Here is a 21,830-nt window from a genome sequence, read left to right as displayed (position 1 = left end):
GGGTGGAGAAGAGTCATTTAGGGCTTGAGTAAAGAGTAGATATGATATAAGAGAAGTAGGTTTGCTTGGCTAAGTGAAGGGCAGAAGTGTATGAACGAAGAATAAACTTATAGTGTATGAAATCTGGTTCAGAGTGAGTTTTTCTCCAGACATGCTCAGCAGTACGTTAGCATTTTTGCAAATAGCGTGTTTGCTGAGAGTGCCAGTGCTGTAACTGCGCAGTTGGGGAGGGGCAAGTGTGTCTAGAGGAGAGCGTTTTGTTATAATGGGCTGTTGCGAGATCAGGGCAGGTTATAGTGTAAGTGTGAGGGAGGAGATCTTGAATGATTTTTGAAAATTGGAGCTGATCCACAGCATGTAGATTTCTACAGATGCGGGAGCAGGATAGAGAAGTGGGTTTAGCTGTTGCATTAATATTATAGGTGACCAGGTGATGGTCTGAAATGGGAAAAGGGCGACAGGTGAAATCAGATATAGAGGAGAGGTAGGAAAATACCAGGTCAATGGAGTGTCCACAGTGAGTAGGGAATAGGGTGGATTGTGAGAGACCAAAGGAGGATGTGAGTGAAAGAAGTTTAGAGGCAGCAGGGGCAGACGGGTTGTTAATGGAAATGTTGAAGTCCCCAAGAATTAGGGTTGGTATGTTTGTAGAGAGAAAGTGAGGAAGCCAGGCGGCAAAGTTGTCAAGGAATTGAGAGGTATGTCCAGGAGGGCGATAGATGACTGCCACTTTGAGGGAGAGGGGGGAGAACAGGCGAATACAGTGGACTTCAAAGGAGAGAGGGGAGGTACTGATAAGTGCAGGAGGGGGAGAGCAGGATCCCAACACCGCCGACACATTTCTCACATGACCTAGGGGTATGGCTAAAGTGAAGACCACAATGTGTGAGAGCAGCAGTGGAAACGGTGTCGGAAGAAAATAGCTTGGTTTCGGCAATTGCTAAAAGGGTGAAAGCATTTGAAATAAACAGGTCATGAATAGTTGTAAGTTTGTTGCAGACAGAGCGAGTGTTCTATAGTGCGCAAGTGAAAGGAGTGTATGTGTATGGGATGCATTGGATGGAAATGAGGTTATGTGTGTTGCTTTTATTAAAGTTTTTAGAAGGAGTGCGTGATTGGGTAATGGTGGGAATGAGGGTGGACCCAGGATTTGGAGAGATGTCGCCTGATGTTAATAGCAGCAAGATGGAAAGTAAGAGTAGGTGAGAATGAGATTTATAGCAGTGCGGAAATTTCTGTGAAGTGGTGCAGTTTAGTGACGGATTTTAAAATAGAAAGTAGTTCATGAGAGCTAAGGTAAGGAGAGGAAAGGAGGGAGGGGCCTATATAAACTGCATGTGGAGAAGGGTAAGGTATGAACATGTGAGCATGCCGGTGGAATAGGCATGAGACTGTTAAAAAGGAAAAGCAGTCCTGAAAACATAGCAGAATATTAAGTACAAAATATTGGTTTCGAAAAGAAAATATTTAGCTTGCCTCAAATCTTCTTCAATTCTTGTATAATTCTTAGTGCTGCCAATTAAAAATGTCACTTAGAGAGATGGTGTTCTCTGCAAATGCTAAACCCAGCAAATGCTTTCCCTAAAGCTTAAATTTATAGGGCTTCTGCAGACAGCTGAGTAAAATCAATTAACTGAGTGGAGACAGGGAGATGAGTGACACACAGGTGAGAAAGTTTAGAACTAGATTAAAGGGATATATGCAAATAAAACAAAATTGGGTGGGGATTAGTTAATTAAGGTAATTTAAAAAATTAGGAAATGCAAATGCTGGGGACAGGATATGATCAGATACAGGCATAGGAGGTTTACATGGGAGACATACCATAGAATAAGTTTTAAAGCAGTGTTAAAAAAAGATCCAGGAAGAGACAGCGTATGTGCATATTATAAAAGGGTCAACTGAGGTAAAACAGCATGTGTGAAAAATAAGCTTATAAGTATTTTAATAAAATTTCCAAAAATTTGCAAAAGTACTTAAACGTTAGTGTTGCCAAGTGTAGCCTGCTCCACCCCCCTCATCAGTGTGCTACTCCAAATCTTGTGATATCATATAACAAAGTGTGCATGTGAGGATAACTACTTATGCAAGCAGGGGGGGGGGGGCAGCAGGTACTACTATTGTTTCCTTACATAAGGCAGGGAGAGTCCACAACTTTATTCCTTACTGTTGGGAAATACAACACCTGGCCACCAGGAGGCGGCAAAAACACCCCAGCCGAAGGCTTAAATATCCCTCCCACTTCCCCTATCCCCCAGTCATTCTTTGCCTTTTGTCACTATAGGAGGTGGCAGAGAAGTGTCAGAAGATTGGATAGTCCTGTTATGGGTATGTTCCCTTTGAGAAAGAACTGGAGTTTTAAGTAATCATGTCAGCCTCTCAGTGAGAGTATTGATGAAAGTTAGTCTGAAGATGCAGGGACAGTTTTTCTGTGAACCCATCCAGACAGCTCCTGAGCAATCAGTGTTGGCGAGTTTCACTGTTTGCTGCTACTCACTCAAGTCCATGTCAGAAGCGCTGCTGCAAGACTGTCACACTTGAGAGGCTGTGTCTGTTCAACCGCATGGATCCTGGAGGGTAAGACCGTTATTTATATATACAATTAAAAACGCAATACACGGTCACAGTGTGGCTCCTTTATACCTCGATAGGTTCAAGGGTTAATATCTCATTCAGGGAGATTATTTGAACAGTATTTTGATTTATATCTGCTTAATGTGAGTTTTTTTAGGCTCATAGACTGTGTGGTGGTGTTTTTTTTTTTTTGTTTTTTTTTGGCTTAGAACAAACAGGTTTCACTTTTGTTTTTGAAGCGTTGCGCAGCTCATAATAGCTTGACATCCTTTTTTCATAGCAGGGCAAGTCCTGTCTTACGTACCACGGGACCGGGTGCGGTCTCTTTTATTTCCTAAGATCCTGACAGACATCACTCCTGAGGAGAGCGTTTTCACTGTTAGCTGTCTGGGTCTAGAAGGTGGTGAGTGCCCAAGCCATTGAGAGTATTAAGGTGCCGTTTTTTAAATTAAAGTGTTTCTTTCTGATTGTCGTCCTGTGGGTATATACAAAGCTATGGAGGACTCTGATACTACATTAGAAGGTTCCACTCCTTCTGTACTGATTAATAATTCCTGTTTATAATGTGAGGAGGCTGTGGTTTGTCCGCCTGCTCAATTTTGTTCCATTTGCCTAAACACTGTTCTAAAGTCTAAGAAGGAAGACAAGCCTGCTAATACTCATAGCGCTATTAGCCCTTCTGAGCTGTCTACTTCTCAGGAGTCTGGGTCCAGAGAAATTACTTCCCTTTCTACATTACCTGCTCCACATGCAGTTCCCGCGGCTCAACTAATCCTCCATCTGGAGGGGGCTTTTTTCCAGCTGACTTTACCGCGCAGTTACAATCGGCGGTGTCTTCGGCCCTGAGTGCCTTACCTCGCTCTAACAAAGGCAAGAGAAAGGTTAAACATAGTTCTCCTGACCTAAAGTCATCTAAATATTTATCGGATTTAGCTACTATATACCAGCTATCCGAGGATGAGTTAACCTCTGTAGCTTTAGAGGGTGAACTTTCTGAGTCGGAGATTTCAACTACTAAACCTCCTTCAGCGGAGGAACCCTTCTTTAGATTTAAAATTGAGTCTGCGTTTTTTATTAAAGGAGGTTCTGTCTACTCTAAAGGTTCCAGAGGCTACACTCCCTGAGGAGCCTAAGATCCCTAAATTAGACAGGGTTTACGAAGATAGGAAGGTCCCTCTGACTTTTCCTGTACCAGTTAAGATGGCAAACTTTTTTTTCCCCTCGTCTACTTTTAAAAAATGATTCCCAGTCCCTGACTCTCAATTAGATTTGTGGGGCTCCATCCCAAAGGTTCTTCTTTTAGAGAGCCTATGGATAAAAAAAAATGGAAACTTTTCTGAGGAAGATGTTTCAACATAAGGGGTTTTTATTTCAACCGGTGGCAGCTGTAGCCGCGGTTGCTGGAACAGCTACCTACTGCTGCGACACTCTCTCTCAGAACTCAATAAGGTGGAGACTCCCCTCGAGGATATTCAGGAGAGAATTAAGGCAATGAGAATTGCTAACTCCTTCATCTGTGACGTGAATATGCAGATTATTCGCATAAATGCAAAGGCTGCTAGTTTTGCAGTTCTAGCCCGCCGGGCTCTCTGGTGGAAGTCTTAGTCTGCGGATATGACTTCTAAATCCAGACTCCTTTCTCTTCCCTTCAAGGGGAAGATTTTATTTGGTCCAGGGCTGGACTCCATTATCTCTACGATTACCGGAGGGAAAAGTGCCTTCCTACTGCAGGATAAGAAGAATGAGTCTAAGGGACGGCAACTGTCTAATTTTCGTTCCTTTTGTGCTGACAAGTCGCAACGACAGCAGTCCTCTTCCAAGTCCGAGCAGCCCAAGAGTTCTTGGAAGCCTGCTCACTCCTTGTCATAATACCAAATGCCTGTCTCTTTAAAAAATATATCCCTAACTGAGTCCTGGCTATAAAGGAGCCTGCAACATTCAATACCTTGCTTGGTATTGAAGTTGCATGCTTCCCTGCACAGCCGCTCTCACTGAGGACTCTGACTTCCCTCTGTGCTACTGAACACACGCTGTTTGCGTGTCATCTATCCACTTCCGGTTTCACGGACCTTCACTTCCGGTTTACACAGAACAGGACGCTGCAGCTCTGTAAGCTGCTCTCCCCTCAAACTACTTCAGCGGTTTGCCTTAAAAACAATCACTGAACCACCATTGCTACTTTTTCTCCCTCCGGAGGTGAGTCATTGCTGGACATATCATCTTATATATTTTTGTCATAAAACCATTTTGTCACTTTTACATTTTTTCACAAAAACGTTACTTTTTCTTTTGTTTTCTGGACATTATCTCTTTTGTAATTTTTTGCCTCATAATTATTGTTTGCTACAAACCCATATTTTTCCTTTTATCATATTTTTGCTATGCAGTCCTAAACCTTCAGAGTTAAAACTGTTATTTCATTCAGTTACTACTTTTTAGTGAGAACCACAATCTAACTCACTTATTGGCCACAACAGTTTTAACTCTCATATTAAACTCCACTCACTCAGTTTATATGTGTGTATTTCCAGATAAAATACCCACTATAGTTTATGTGAGACACAACCTTTATTTATATGGTCTGCTATAATAACTGTTTTGCATATATTTGTTCTACAAAATCTAACTTAAAGTTAGTGTGTGTTACAGAATACCAAGCCTTAAAAACAGAATGCTGAACCCTGCTGACCTACAGGCTCATGTCATGGAACTCTCCCATAAAGTAGATCAGTTGACACAGGGTCTTAGAGAATTACACTCAGAGAATTTAACCCTAAAAGGGATTATAAAAGAAGGGTTTAACTCTCCTCCTGTTCCTCCTGAACCGCCTATCAGCCCCCCAGAACATTTCTCAGGCGATAGAAAAACTTTTAGACAGTTCTACAATGCCTGTAGAATGTTTATTACATTAAAACCAAAAACATTCCCTACTGAAAGAATTAAAATTCTGACAATAATATCCTATTTAAAAGGAGAACCCTGTGCTTGGGCAGACTCCCTGTATGAATCTAATGACCCCATACTTGAATCAGTTGATGAATTTTTTAGAGCAATGTCTGATCTGTATGAAGACCCTCATAAACAACTGACAGCAGAAAATACATTACGTAGTCTAAAGCAGAATAAAAGATATGTGGAAGACTACATATCTGAGTTCAAGATCTGGCAAAGAGACACGCAATGGAATCAAATCTCATTAATTAATCAATTTAGATTAGGTCTATCAGACCCCATAAAAGATGAATTAGTTAGAATTGATCTTCCAGATTCTTTAGAGGCATTAATGGCCCTTACTATTAAGATTGATAGGAGATTCAGAGAGAGGAGATTAGAAAAACAAACACATGACACTGTAACTAGATATCATCCTTCCCGTCCTGTGACATATAGCCCAAGGGGTAATGCAGAGGCCATGGATATTGGGTTCATTAAAGGACTGCTAACCCCAGAGGAAAAGTCTCATCGCAAGGAACATGCTCTCTGCATGTATTGTGCCTCCAAGGACCATTCAGTCACAGACTGCCCATCTCTGAAAAGACAGAAATCTGGTGAGTCAGTTTGTGCTCTTCACAATTTTACACTTTCTACTCATAAACCAACTTACTTATTAGTTCCCATCTCGTTACAGTGGGAAAGACAGCGACTAAACCTTGAAGCCGTTGTGGACTCTGGCGCTTATGCCAATTACATTGATTCCTCTATAGTAAAAAATAAAAATATACCGTTTGTTGTGAAAGAAAATCCAGTTGCAGTATGTTTGATTGATGGTAATTGTTTATCCACAGGTCCCATCACACACCAAACGATTCCCATACTTGTCAACATTCACAATAACCACCAAGAGTACATCTCTTTTGATATCATCACCTCTCCAATGTTCCCGGTCATACTCGGGCTGCACTGGTTAAGACAACACCAACCAATGATTCATTGGAAACAAAATACAATAGAATTTAACTCATCCTATTGCAAAAATACTTGTCTACTTTCTCACTCTATACTCCACCTAAACCAAGATGAAGGGTTAATACCACATCAGTATCATGACTTCTCATTAGTATTTGATAAAGTAGAAGCAGAATCTCTACCACCCCATAGAGAGTATGATTGCCCCATAGAACTTATACCAGGGTCTGACATCCCATATGGGCACATCTTCCCTCTATCCCAAACTGAATTAGTAAGACTCAAAGAATACATAAATGAAAACCTTAGAAAAGGATTCATAAGACCTTCCACCTCTCCTGCAGGTGCGGGCATTTTCTTTGTGACTAACAAAGACAAAACCATCAGGCCCATTGTGGATTACCGTGAGCTCAATAAACGTACTGTGAAAGACCGTTATCCTCTGCCGCTCATCCCTGAACTTATAGAAAGATTAAATGGGTCATCCATTTTCACTAAACTCGACCTCAGAGGTGCTTACAACCTCATTCGTATGCGTTCAGGTGATGAGTGGCTGACGGCGTTCCGTACGAGGTACGGACTCTTTGAGTACACGGTAATGCCATTTGGGCTATGTAATGCCCCTGCAACGTTTCAACGTTATATTAATGACATATTCAGAGATATATTGGACACCTTCCTGGTAATATATCTTGATGATATATTAATCTTTTCTAACAATCTGACAGAACACATAAAACACGTAAGAACAGTCTTGGCACGTTTACAAGCACATAAACTTTACGTGAAAGCTGAGAAATGTATATTTCATAGTAATGATATCACATTTCTGGGGTACCATATCTCATCAAAAGGGATTCAGATGGAAAATTCAAAGGTTCAAGCAATAATTGATTGGCCCATACCACGTAATAAAAAGAATGTCCAGAAATTTCTAGGGTTTTCGAATTTCTATCGAAAGTTTATTAAAGGGTTCTCTCACATTGCTAAACCCCTCACTAATCTTACTAAAGATCATATACCTTTTGTGTGGTCCCCCTCAGCTAATGATGCCTTTAATTATTTAAAACATGCGTTTACTACAGCTCCTATTCTTGCTTATCCTGACCCACTCTCTCAGTATACACTTTAAGTAGATGCATCTGAACATGCTATTGGGGCTGTACTTTCCCAAAAATCCAAAACCACCAATAAATTACATCCAATAGCATATTACTCCCGTGTCCTCACATCTTCTGAACTAAACTATCATGTAGGGGAAAAAGAACTTCTCGCCATGAAAAGTGCCCTAGTTAATTGGAGACATTTATTAGAGGGAACCGCTGAACCTATTATTATCTATACCGATCATAGAAACCTACAGTTTCTCAAAACCAATCGAACACTCACATCTAGACAGGTCAGATGGAGTTTATTCTTTTCAAGGTTCAACTACATTATCACCTATAGGACGGCTTCCCTGAACACAAAAGCAGACATCCTATCCAGGCTGCCTCCAAAACCCCATCAGGTTCCTCACACAGGTACTATTATTCCCCCTAACTTTATTTTAGGTGGTATCATAGATTTCACAGTTAAATTAAAAAGTGAACAAGACATCGATACAACAAAGGATACATATAATCTAACTCCTAAATCTGATGGGTTACTTTGTTATCAAGGTAAAACATATATCCCTCCAAACATGAGATCATTTATACTTGAACAGGTACATGATTCCAAATTCTCTGGACACCCAGGAGTTAACAAGACTCACAGATTGCTAAAGCGATTGTACTGGTGGCCCAGAATGATTTGTGATGTACAAAAACACATCTCTACCTGTAAGACATGTACCACATGTAAAAAGGATAGAAGACACCCCCCAGGTTATCTCCTTTCTCTTCCTATACCCAAAAGACCATGGAGTGAGATAGCCATAGATTTTATAGTTGAACTTCCCAAATCCGGTGGTAACAAAACAATTATGGTAGTGGTTGATCTATTGACAAAAATGTCTCATTTTGTCCCTTTCCATAAACTGCCCACCAGTATGGAAAACAGAATTTATGTTTACCTGATAAATTACTTTCTCCAACGGTGTGTCCGGTCCACGGCGTCATCCTTACTTGTGGGATATTCTCTTCCCCAACAGGAAATGGCAAAGAGCCCAGCAAAGCTGGTCACATGATCCCTCCTAGGCTCCGCCTTCCCCAGTCATTCGACCGACGTAAAGGAGGAATATTTGCATAGGAGAAATCATATGATACCGTGGTGACTGTAGTTAGAGAAAATAAATCATCAGACCTGATTAAAAAACCAGGGCGGGCCGTGGACCGGACACACCGTTGGACAAAGTAATTTATCAGGTAAACATAAATTCTGTTTTCTCCAACATAGGTGTGTCCGGTCCACGGCGTCATCCTTACTTGTGGGAACCAATACCAAAGCTTTAGGACACGGATGATGGGAGGGAGCAAATCAGGTCACCTAGATGGAAGGCACCACGGCTTGCAAAACCTTTCTCCCAAAAATAGCCTCAGAAGAAGCAAAAGTATAAAATTTGTAAAATTTGGTAAAAGTGTGCAGTGAAGACCAAGTCGCTGCCTTACATATCTGATCAACAGAAGCCTCGTTCTTGAAGGCCCATGTGGAAGCCACAGCCCTAATGGAATGAGCTGTGATTCTTTCAGGAGGCTGCCGTCCGGCAGTCTCATAAGCCAATCTGATGATGCTTTTCAGCCAAAAAGAGAGAGAGGTAGAAGTTGCTTTTTGACCTCTCCTTTTACCAGAATAAACAACAAACAAGGAAGATGTTTGTCTGAAATCCTTTGTAGCCTCTAAATAGAACTTTAGAGCACGAACTACATCCAAATTGTGCAACAAACGTTCCTTCTTTGAAACTGGATTCGGACACAAAGAAGGCACAACTATCTCCTGGTTAATATTTTTGTTAGAAACAACTTTCGGAAGAAAACCAGGTTTGGTACGCAAAACCACCTTATCTGCATGGAACACCAGATAAGGAGGAGAACACTGCAGAGCAGATAACTCTGAAACTCTTCTAGCAGAAGAAATTGCAACCAAAAACAAAACTTTCCAAGATAATAACTTGATATCTACGGAATGTAAGGGTTCAAACGGAACCCCTTGAAGAACTGAAAGAACTAAATTGAGACTCCAAGGAGGAGTCAAAGGTTTGTAGACAGGCTTGATTCTAACCAGAGCCTGAACAAAAGCCTGAACATCTGGCACAGCCGCCAGCTTCTTGTGAAGTAAAACAGATAAAGCAGAAATCTGTCCCTTCAAAGAACTTGCAGATAATCCTTTCTCCAAACCCTCTTGTAGAAAGGATAGAATCTTAGGAATTTTTACCCTGTTCCATGGGAATCCTTTTGATTCGCACCAACAGATATATTTTTTCCATATTTTATGGTAAATTTTTCTAGTCACAGGCTTTCTAGCCTGAATAAGAGTATCAATGACAGAATCTGAGAACCCACGCTTTGATAAAATCAAGCGTTCAATCTCCAAGCAGTCAGTTGGAGTGATGCCAGATTCGGATGTTCGAACGGACCTTGAACAAGAAGGTCCCGTCTCAAAGGTAGCTTCCATGGTGGAGCCGATGACATATTCACCAGGTCTGCATACCAAGTTCTGCGTGGCCACGCAGGAGCTATCAAGATCACCGAAGCCCTCTCCTGATTGATCCTGGCTACCAGCCTGGGAATGAGAGGAAACGGTGGGAACACATAAGCTAGGTTGAAGGTCCAGGGCGCTACTAGTGCATCTACTAGAGTCGCCTTGGGATCCCTGGATCTGGACCCGTAGCAAGGAACCTTGAAGTTCTGACGAGACGCCATCAGATCCATGTCTGGAAAGCCCCATAATTGAGTTATTTGGGCAAAGATTTCCGGATGGAGTTCCCACTCCCCCGGATGAAATGTCTGACGACTCAGAAAATCCGCTTCCCAATTTTCCACTCCTGGGATGTGGATTGCAGACAAGTGGCAGGAGTGAAGCTCCGCCCATTGAATTACTTTGGTAACTTCTTCCATCGCCAGGGAACTCCTTGTTCCCCCCTGATGGTTGATATATGCAACAGTCGTCATGTTGTCTGATTGAAACCTTATGAATTTGGCCTTTGCTAGTTGAGGCCATGCCTTGAGAGCATTGAATATCGCTCTCAGTTCCAGAATGTTTATCGGGAGAAGAGATTCTTCCCGAGACCATAGACCCTGAGCTTTCAGGTGTTTCCAGACCGCGCCCCAGCCCACCAGGCTGGCGTCGGTCGTTACAATGACCCACTCTGGTCTTCTGAAGCTCATCCCTTGGGACAGGTTGTCCAGGGTCAGCCACCAACGGAGTGAATCTCTGGTCCTCTGATCTACTTGGATCGTCGGGGACAAATCTGTATAATCCCCATTCCACTGTCTGAGCATGCACAGTTGTAATGGTCTTAGATGAATTCGCGCAAAAGGAACTATGTCCATTGCCGCAACCATCAAACCTATTACTTCCATGCACTGCGCTATGGAAGGAAGAAGAACAGAATGAAGTACTTGACAAGAGCTTAGAAGTTTTGATTTTCTGGCCTCTGTCAGAAAAATCTTCATTTCCAAGGAGTCTATTATTGTTCCCAAGAAGGGAACTCTTGTTGACGGGAATAGAGAACTTTTTTCTACGTTCACTTTCCACCCGTGAGATCTGAGAAAGGCTAGGACAATGTCCGTATGAGCCTTTGCTTGAGGTAGAGACGACGCTTGAATCAGTATGTCGTCCAAGTAGGGTACTACTGCAATGCCCCTTGGCCTTAGCACCGCTAGAAGGGACCCTAGTACCTTTGTGAAAATTCTTGGAGCAGTGGCTAGTCCGAATGGAAGTGCCACAAACTGGTAATGCTTGTCCAGAAAGGCGAATCTTAGGAACCGATGATGTTCCTTGTGGATAGGAATATGTAGATATGCATCCTTTAAATCCACCGTGGTCATGAATTGACCTTCCTGGATGGTAGGAAGAATTGTCCGAATGGTTTCCATCGTGAACGATGGGACCTTGAGAAATTTGTTTAGGATCTTGAGATCCAAAATTGGCCTGAATGTTCCCTCTTTTTTGGGAACTATGAACAGATTGGAGTAAAACCCCATCCCTTGTTCTCCTAATGGAACAGGATGAATCACTCCCATCTTTAACAGGTCTTCTACACAATGTAAGAATGCCTGTCTTTTTATTTGGTCTGAAGACAATTGAGACCTGTGGAACCTTCCCCTTGGGGGTAGTTCCTTGAATTCCAGGAGATAACCTTGAGAAACTATTTCTAGCACCCAAGGATCCTGAACATCTCTTGCCCAAGCCTGAGCGAAGAGAGAGAGTCTGCCCCCCACCAGATCCGGTCCCGGATCGGGGGCCAGCATCTCATGCTGTCTTGGTAGCGGTAGCGGGCTTCTTGGCCTGCTTACCTTTGTTCCAGCCTTGCATCGGTCTCCAGGCTGGCTTGGTTTGAGAAGAATTACCCTCTTGCTTAGAGGATGTAGAATTTGAGGCTGGTCCGTTTCTGCGAAAGGGACGAAAATTTGTTTTATTTTTAGCCTTAAAAGACCTATCCTAAGGAAGGGCGTGGCCCTTTCCCCCAGTGATGTCTGAAATAATCTCTTTCAAGTCAGGGCCAAACAGCGTTTTCCCCTTGAAAGGGATGTTAAGCAATCTGTTCTTGGAGGACACATCCGCTGACCAAGACTTCAGCCAAAGCGCTCTGCGCGCCACAATAGCAAAACCTGAATTTTTCGCCGCTAATCTAGCTAATTGCAAAGTGGCGTCTAAGGTAAAAGAGTTAGCCAACTTAAGTGCTTGAACTCTGTCCATAACCTCCTCATAAGAGGATGCTTGATTGAGCGACTTTTCTAGTTCCTCGAACCAGAAACACGCTGCTGTAGTGACAGGAACAATGCATGAAATTGGTTGTAGAAGGTAACCTTGCTGAACAAACATCTTTTTAAGCAAACCCTCTATTTTTTTATCCATAGGATCTTTAAAAGCACAACTATCTTCTATAGGGATAGTGGTGCGTTTGTTTAGAGTAGAAACCGCCCCCTCGACCTTGGGGACTGTCTGCCATAAGTCCTTCCTGGGGTCGACCATAGGAAATAATTTCTTAAATATAGGGGGAGGGACAAAAGGTATGCCGGGCCGTTCCCATTCTTTATTTACAATGTCCGCCACCCGCTTGGGTATAGGAAAAGCTTCGGGGGGCACCGGGACCTCTAGGAACCTGTCCATCTTACATAATTTCTCTGGAATGACCAAATTGTCACAATCATCCAGAGTAGATAACACCTCCTTAAGCAGAGCGCGGAGATGTTCCAATTTAAATTTAAATGTAATAACGTCAGGTTCAGCTTGTTGAGAAATTTTTCCTGAATCTGAAATTTCTCCCTCAGACAAAACCTCCCTAGCCCCTTCAGACAAAACCTCCCTAGCCCCTTCAGACTGGTGTAAGGGCATGTCAGAACCATTATCATCAGCGTCCTCATGCTCTTCAGTATCTAAAACAGAGCAGTCGCGCTTTCGCTGATAAGTGGGCATTTTGGCTAAAATGTTTTTAATAGAATTATCCATTACAGCCGTTAATTGTTGCATAGTAAGGAGGATTGGCGCACTAGATGCACTAGGGGCCTCCTGAGTGGGCAAGACTGGTGTAGACATAGAAGGGGATGATGCAGTACCATGCTTACTCCCCTCACTTAAGGAATCATTTTGGGCAACATTATTATCAGTGGCATCATTGTCCCTACTTTGTTTGTCACATTCATCACATATATTTAAATGGATAGGAACCTTGGCTTTCGAACATACAGAACATCGTCTATCTGATAGTTCAGACATGTTAATAGGCATAAACTTGATAACAAAGCACAAAAAACGTTTTAAAATAAAACCGTTACTGTCTCTTTTTAAATTTTAAACTGAACACACTTTTTTACTGAATATACGCAAAAGTATGAAGGAAATGTTCAAAATTCACCAAAATTTCACCACAGTGTCATAAAGCCTTAAAAGTATTGCACACCAAATTTGAAAGCTTTAACTCTTAAAATAACGGAACCGGAGCCGTTTTTACATTTAACCCCTATACAGTCCCTGGTATCTGCTTTGCTGAGACCCAACCAAGCCCAGAGGGGAATACGATACCAAATGACGCCTTCAATAAGCTTATTCAGTGGATCTGAGCTCCTCACACATGCATCTGCATGCCTTGCTTCTCAAAAACAACTGCGCATTAGTGGCGCGAAAATGAGGCTCTGCCTATGACTAGAAAAGGCCCCCAGTGAAAAAGGTGTCCAATACAGTGCCTGTCCGTTTTTTTAACAAAATTGCCAAGATTAAAATAACTCTCCAAAGTTATAAACCATTAAAAATGCTTATATAGTAATCGTTTTGGCCCAGAAAAATGTCTACCAGTCTTTAAAGCCCTTGTGAAGCCCTTTTATTCTTATATTGAAAATTACGAAAATGGCTTACCGGATCCCATAGGGAAAATGACAGCTTCCAGCATTACCAAGTCTTGTTAGAAATGTGTCATACCTCAAGCAGCCAAAGTCTGCTCACTGTTTCCCCCAACTGAAGTTAATTCCTCTCAACAGTCCTGTGTGGAAACAGCCATCGATTTTAGTAACGGTTGCTAAAATCATTTTCCTCTTACAAACAGAAATCTTCATCTCTTTTCTGTTTCAGAGTAAATAGTACATACCAGCACTATTTTAAAATAACAAACTCTTGATTGAAGAATAAAAACTACATTTAAACACCAAAAAACTCTGAGCCATCTCCGTGGAGATGTTGCCTGTGCAACGGCAAAGAGAATGACTGAGGAAGGCGGAGCCTAGGAGGGATCATGTGACCAGCTTTGCTGGGCTCTTTGCCATTTCCTGTTGGGGAAGAGAATATCCCACAAGTAAGGATGACGCCGTGGACCGGACACACCTATGTTGGAGAAACAGTGACGTTGTTGCTAAAAAATGTAATCAAATTACATGGAGTACCCTCTTCTATCACAACAGACAGAGGGACACAATTCACCTCGCGCCTTTGGAAACAGCTATGTAAAACCCTTGAGATTGATCAAAGGTTATCATCTGCTTTTCACCCCCAGACCAACGGGCAGACGGAGCGTACCAACCAGTGGTTGGAGGAATATATCCGTTGTTTCTCCACACAACAACAGGATAACTGGAATGAGTTGCTCCCTATCGCTGAATTTGCACATAACAACACATATCACACTTCAATCAAAGACACTCCTTTCCATGCCAATTACGGATTTCATCCGTCATTCTGCTTACCCCTCGAAAGGGAAAGTGATTGTCCTATAATAAATGATTTCACTAACTCCATCTCAGAATCCTTTACATTACTTTCAGAAACATAAAAAAGGCTCAAGCACATCATAAACATTATTATGACCTCCGACATAGAGCGTCCCCTATCTATAAACCTGGTGACTTGGTATGGCTATCCACGAGAAACCTTCGTCTCACTGTGCCTAGCCGCAAGTTCAACAAACTATTTATTGGACCTTTCCCTGTAACCAAGGTTATCAATGACAACGCTGTGACCTTGTTTCTGCCTTCACATTATCGTATCCACCCAACCTTTCATGTTTCGCTTCTCAAGCCATATCAGGCACTCAGAAATCATTCACCATCTTCTGTGGATGAACCCCCTCTAGCTCCTGAAGTGGAGTATGAGGTTGAAAACATCCTGGACTCTCGTAAAGTATCCGGTAGACTCCAGTATCTGATCCACTGGAAGGGCTATCCCCATGAGGAGGATTCCTGGGAGCCCTCAGTTAATCTCTCAGCCCCAAGACTAGTGTCTCTGTTTCACCGTCGACATCCATCTAGACCGAAACCATGAACCACGGAGTGGTTCCTTAAAGGGGGTACCCTGTCATAATACCAAATGCCTGTCTCTTTAAAAAATATATCCCTAACTGAGTCCTGGCTATAAAGGAGCCTGCAACATTCAATACCTTGCTTGGTATTGAAGTTGCATGCTTCCCTGCACAGCCGCTCTCACTGAGGACTCTGACTTCCCTCTGTGCTACTGAACACACGCTGTTTGCGTGTCATCTATCCACTTCCGGTTTCACGGACCTTCACTTCCGGTTTACACAGAACAGGACGCTGCAGCTCTGTAAGCTGCTCTCCCCTCAAACTACTTCAGCGGTTTGCCTTAAAAACAATCACTGAACCACCATTGCTACTTTTTCTCCCTCCGGAGGTGAGTCATTGCTGGACATATCATCTTATATATTTTTGTCATAAAACCATTTTGTCACTTTTACATTTTTTCACAAAAACGTTACTTTTTCTTTTGTTTTCTGGACATTATCTCTTTTGTAATTTTTGCCTCATAATTATTGTTTGCTACAAACCCATATTTTTCCTTTTATCATATTTTTGCTATGCAGTCCTAAACCTTCAGAGTTAAAACTGTTATTTCATTCAGTTACAACTTTTTAGTGAGAACCACAATCTAACTCACTTATTGGCCACAACAGTTTTAACTCTCATATTAAACTCCACTCACTCAGTTTATATGTGTGTATTTCCAGATAAAATACCCACTATAGATTATGTGAGACACAACCTTTATTTATATGGTCTGCTATAATAACTGTTTTGCATATATTTGTTCTACAAAATCTAACTTAAAGTTAGTGTGTGTTACACTCCTGGAATAAGTTCTAACAGACTAAGAAGCCCGCCGAGAACAAATCAGCTTGAAGGGGCGGCCCCCGATCCGGGATCAGATCGAGTAGGGAGCACACTGTCTCTTTTTTTCAAACGCTTGGTTCAAGGATGTACAGGATCCTTGGGTTCTGGAGGTTGTATCTCAAGAATACAGGATAGGATTCAAGTCTCATCTGCCCAGGTGCAGATTCCTACTCATCAGTCTTTCGACAAGACCAGAAAAGAGTTATTGTCCCGCTACCTAAAGCAGAAAGAGGTTTGGGGTTTTATTGAAATTTTTTCATGGTTCCATAGAAGGAGGAAATTTTCCGTCTAATTCTGGATCTAAAGTGCTTAAACAAGTTTGAGTGTTCCCTCTTTCAAGATGGAAACAATACAGTCAATACTACCTCTGGTTCATTAAGGACAGTTTATGACCACAATAGACCTGAAGGATGCATAATTTCACATCCCCATTTACAGGGAACATTTTCAGTTCCTGAGGTTTGCTTTTCTGGATCAGCACTTCCAGTTCATAGCGCTTCCATTTGGCCTAGCTACTGCTCTAAGGATATTTACAAAGGTTCTGGGGGCTCTTCTAGCCATTGCCAGAACATGTGGTATTGCAATAGCGCCTTACCTGGACGATATCTTGGTACAGGCACCATCTTTTCGTCTAGTGGAAGAACATCGAGTCCCTTCTCATTCTTCTTCGATCACATGGATGGAAGATAAACTTAGAAAAGAGTTCTCTTACTGCAATTACAAGGGGGAATTTCCTGGGAGCTATAATAGACTCCATATCCATGAGAATATTCCTCACAGATCAGAGACGTTGCAAGCTAACTTCTGCATGTCTTGCCCTCCAGGCCTCCTCGAGACCCTCAGTGGCTCAGTGTATGGAGGTAATCGGTGTCCTGCATGGACATCATTCCTTTTGCCAGGTTCCATCTCATACCCTTACAACTATGCATGCTGAGACAATGGAACGGCGATCATTCAAATCTGTCTCAACAGATTGTGCTGGATAGCCTGTCAAGAGACTCGCTCTCCTGGTGGCTCTGTCTAGATCATTTGTCCCTAGACACGTGCTTTTTGAGACTTTCCTGGGAGATTACGGACGCAAACTTTTTAGTTTGGGGTGCCAAGAATGAGCAAGGTCTGTGGACTCAGGAGGAGACCTCCCTTCCGATCAGTATTTTGGAACTCCTGGCAATCTTCAATGCTTTGGCCCCTTCTGGGTTCGTCCTAGTTTATCAGATTCCAATCAGAAAATATAACCTCAGTTGCCTATATCAACCATCAAGGCGGAACGTGAAGTTCCTTGGCGATGAAAGAAGTATCTCAGATACTAGAGTGGGCGGAGACTCACAAATGTACGCTGTCAATGATCCACAATCCAGGTGACGACAACTGGGAAGCGGACTTCCTCAGCAGGCATTCCTGCCAGGGAAATGGTCTCTTCACCCCAATGTGTTTGCAGAGATATGCAGCGAGTGGGGGATGCTGGAGATAGATCTCATGGCATCCTGCCTCAATACCAAGCTTCCCAGGAAGAGGTTGAGGGATTCTCAGGCAGCATTGATAGATGCTCTATCAGTACCATGGAGGTTTAGTCTCATATATTTTTCCTCTATTACCGCTTCTCCCTTGTGTGGTGGCTCGCATCAAGCAGGAGCGAGCATCTGTGATTCTGATTGCTCTGTCGTTGCTGCGAAAGACGTGGTTTGCGGATCTTGTGGGGATGTCCTCATCTCCGCAGTGGAGGTTACCTTGTCGCAGAGATCTGCTGATACAGGGTCCCTTCGATCATCAAAATCTAGATTCTCTGAGGCTGACTGCGTGGAGATTGAACGCTTAGTCTTAGCCAAAAGAGTGTTATCGACACTCTGGTTCAAGCTCGTAAGCCAGTTACTCGTCGTATCTACCATAAGGTGTGGAGGACTTACTTGTACTGGTGTGAAGAGCATGGCTTTTCCTGGCATAAGGTTAAGGTTGCAAGAATTTTAGCTTTTTCTCCAGGATGGACTGGAGAAGGGCCTATCTGCTAGTTCCCTGAAGGGACAGATATCGGCCCTGTCGGTGTTACTGCACAAAAGATTGGCTGAGCTTCCGGATGTGCAGTCCTTTAAGGCTCTGGTTAGGATCAGACCCATGTTTAGATCTGGGGCTCCGCCTTGGAGCCTCAATGTTGTTCTTAGTGTTTTGCAGCAGGCCCTGTTTGAGCCTATGCATACTGTTGACATTAAATTGTTATCTTGGAAGGTTCTTTTTTTTGTTGACTATTGCCTCGATAAGGCGCTTTTACGCACTAAACTAGGGTTCCTCCCTAAGGTGGTGTCGAATTGTAATATTAATCAAGAAATTGTTGCTCTTTCCTTGTATTCTAACATTTCTTCAGCGAAGGAACGTTTGCTTCACAATCTAGATGTGGTTCGTGCCTTGAAGTTTTATCTTCAGGCTACTAAGGAATTCAGACAATCTTCCTCTTTGTTTGTCATCTATACGGGGAAGCGTAAGGGGCAGAAGGCTACTATGACTTCTCTAACTATGAGGAGTGTCATCCGCTTAGCTTATGAGACAGCGTGACAGCCTCCTGAGAGGATAACTGTTCATTCCACTAGAGCAGTGGCTTCCTCTTGGGCTTTAAAGAACGAAGCCTCAATGGATCAGATTTGTAAGGCGGCTACCTGGTCCTCCTTACACACTTTTTTTCTAAATTTTACAAGTTTGATGTGTTTGCTTAGGCTGAAGCAGCTTTCGGGAGAAAAGTTTTGCAGGCTGTGGTGTCCTCAGAATAGGGTCTGCCTCTTTTTTTTTTTTTTTTTTTTTTTCTTCTGTTCCCTCCCGTTATTCATTCAGTGTCTTCTGGAGCTTGGGTACAGTAAGGAATGAAGTCGTGGACTCTCCTTGCCTTATGGAAGGAAAACATAATTTGTTTACCAGATACATTATTTTCCTTCCTGGCAGGGAGAGTCCATGACCCCGCCTGCCTGTAAATTTTTTTTTTTTTTTTTGGTGGGCGGCTCCCTTTTTTATATTTTTTTTTCAGGCACCTTTTAGATTCTGATGTTTCTCCTACCTTTCCTTGTTCCTTCAGCAAAATGACTGGGGGATAGGGGAAGTGGGAGGGATATTTAAGCCTTTGACTGGGGTGTTTTTGCCTCCTCCTGGTGGCCAGGTGTTATATTTCCCAACAGTAAGGAATGAAGTTGTGGACTCCCTGCCAGGAAGGAAAGGAATTTATCTGGTAAGCATAAATTTTGTTTTGTTTGCTCATTTCCATGGGGATAATGTCACATGCTTTGGGAAAGCTTCAACATTATATTGTGCACTGCTTTAGTCAGGTGTCATGTGACTCCCCTACCGTGGACATTCACAAGTGCATTCTACTAAAGCTATGGCCTGGATAGCACCTTCCATATATGTAAATGCCATGGGGGGGGGGGCGCTTGCTGTAAACAAAACTATGCCTGAATTAAAGGGGTTAAAACAGAAACCATTTTGCAGGTAAACTTTGGCTGCATTATATATTTAGAAACTTATGTTAGTTCATACTGTTTTTGATGTCCTTTGAAGCATAATTGAACAATTATTTGCTACCAAAAACAAGTTATTCTCTGTATTGTGGCATTATTTTTGCATCCAAGGAGTTGCTCATATACCAGTACATTTTTGTATTAATTGTCCTAATATTTCTCTCTCTCATCCTGATATCATTTTTTTCCCCCTGAAGAAATCTCCTCAAACAGAGAGCTGTACGGACAGTGGAGCCGAAAATGAAGGGAGTTGTCATAGTGACCAGATGAGCAACGATTTTTCTACTGATGATGGTGTTGATGAAGGAATTTGTCTTGAAAGCAACAGCAGTGTTGAGAAAAGTAGTAAACCTGTCACGGAAAAGGTACAGACATGTAGAGTAAATGATGTAGGATCCAGACCTGCCAGCTGTGGTATTGGTGACTTCTTTCATACTGTCCTGTAACCTTATTTCTAAAGACTGTGACAAGTTTCTTTTCCATATTAAAACGAGAAGGAAATTAAGATCACAAAGATGTTTTTAAAATTACAAAATTACATTTATTTGACCAAACACCCCTCTGCCTTTTAGCTTCTTATTCCTGACACTTTTATATTTTTTCGTTCCTCCTTATTCTCCTGTTTCCCTCATCAACATCTTATCTCTATTTGTATAGTAGACATCTGTATTTTCCTGTGCTGAACGTTGTCATTTATAGCTGAAACCCAGAATGATCATTAATATTTACTTTCTCTGTGAGAAACTCTACAGGTAGCGTGTGAATACCAGTGGCTCCTTCTATACAGCCTGGTAGACATGCAGAGTTACCTTGTCTCTAATGTCATGACATTGTGATACTGATTCTCACAACTTCCATAGCTTCACTTCTCTAGTATCTTAACCTAGCCAGAATACTTTTACCCCCTCAGCACCTTAACATACTTAGACCACTTTGTGCCCCTTCACCTATTATTGTAACATTATTTCATACCCCTTTCATTCTCTAACGTCACAATGTTGCAATGCTTCTTTTTTTCCTATGACATGGAGAGTCCACAACATCATTCCAATTACTAGTGGGATATTCAACTCTTTGCCCACAGGAGGAGGCAAAGAGCACCCCAGCAAAGCTGTTAAGTGTAACTTCCCTTACCCATAATCCCCAGTCATTCTCTTTGCCTATGTAAATGGAGGTTGTGCGAAGTTGGTGTCTGAAGATAATAATCCTTTTATGGGTACTTTCCCTGCAAGCAAGGATTGGGGTCTAGCTGTGTCCACGTCAATCTTTTGAGTTAAAGCTTTTAGCAGTTAGAAGGCAACGAGGAAGTCTCTGCTTTACTTTTAACATTTTGCTACCCCTTTGTAGAAAGCCAGGGTAGGTTACTCTGTTCATTCTTTTTCTACAGATTCCTGACAGGGAGTGGAGTACCGTTCACACCTACGTAGCTATTACCTGCCCTGCAGCTGTATCCACGGGTAAGTGCATTTTCCTTCTAGGTTCTAAAGGATAGCATTTTAGATGTAAAATCTCTAGTGGATCTAATTTGGGACCCCCAAGGCAGAACATGCTGCGATCTGCGATGTCATTGCAGAAAATGCAGCATGTCTGCAGAAAGAGCAGGACATCTGGCAAGCTCTGGATCTTCACTATACTGCCATGTTCAGTTCTGACCTGATCGGTTTTGCTGGAACACATTAGGGAACCTAGCCACCAGCTCTCTGCCACAAGCGTGAACTACATTTCCCAGCATGCTATGCCTTCAGATCAACAGACAGGAAGTATATACCCGCCGTTTAAATTGTATTTGCTGCTTCTACGCAGTACCTAGTTTTCAAGCAGCTATAAACGTCTTGGGGATCGAACAACCAAAAGGGAGCATATTGCTCCTCTGTAGCGTTGCACGCAACTATAGGCAGCGTGGGGACTGAGCGAATAAGAGTGTAAATATTACACCTCTGTAGCGCCGCACACAACTATAGTCCCTGCGGGACTCCTTAATTATAGGCCGCATATTGCTCTTCTGCAGCGTCAGTTCCTCTGCATTGTCCATTTCTGTGTGCAGCCCTGTGCAGGATCGATAGGCACCCTTATTGTCCTGCCTCTTGGTATCTATAGCTGC

At 42.5% G+C, this 21,830-nt stretch overlaps 1 protein-coding gene across 2 annotated transcripts in view; it reads left to right on the top strand.

Annotated features, from left to right (window-relative positions):
• The window catches only part of USP47 (ubiquitin specific peptidase 47), a 410,657-nt gene that overhangs the window by 222,715 nt on the left and 166,112 nt on the right, over window positions 1–21,830 (top strand). For both annotated transcript variants that reach the window (XM_053720262.1, XM_053720263.1), the window contains exon 12: window positions 19,927–20,094. In XM_053720262.1, the coding sequence (XP_053576237.1) occupies window positions 19,927–20,094 (168 nt within the window). The remainder of the gene's footprint in view (window positions 1–19,926; window positions 20,095–21,830) is intronic.

Source organism: Bombina bombina, chromosome 7 (assembly GCF_027579735.1).
Source record: "Bombina bombina isolate aBomBom1 chromosome 7, aBomBom1.pri, whole genome shotgun sequence".
NCBI lineage: Eukaryota > Metazoa > Chordata > Amphibia > Anura > Bombinatoridae > Bombina > Bombina bombina.
Note: the sequence above shows the minus strand (reverse complement) of the source record. Positions and strands in the feature narration are given on the sequence as shown.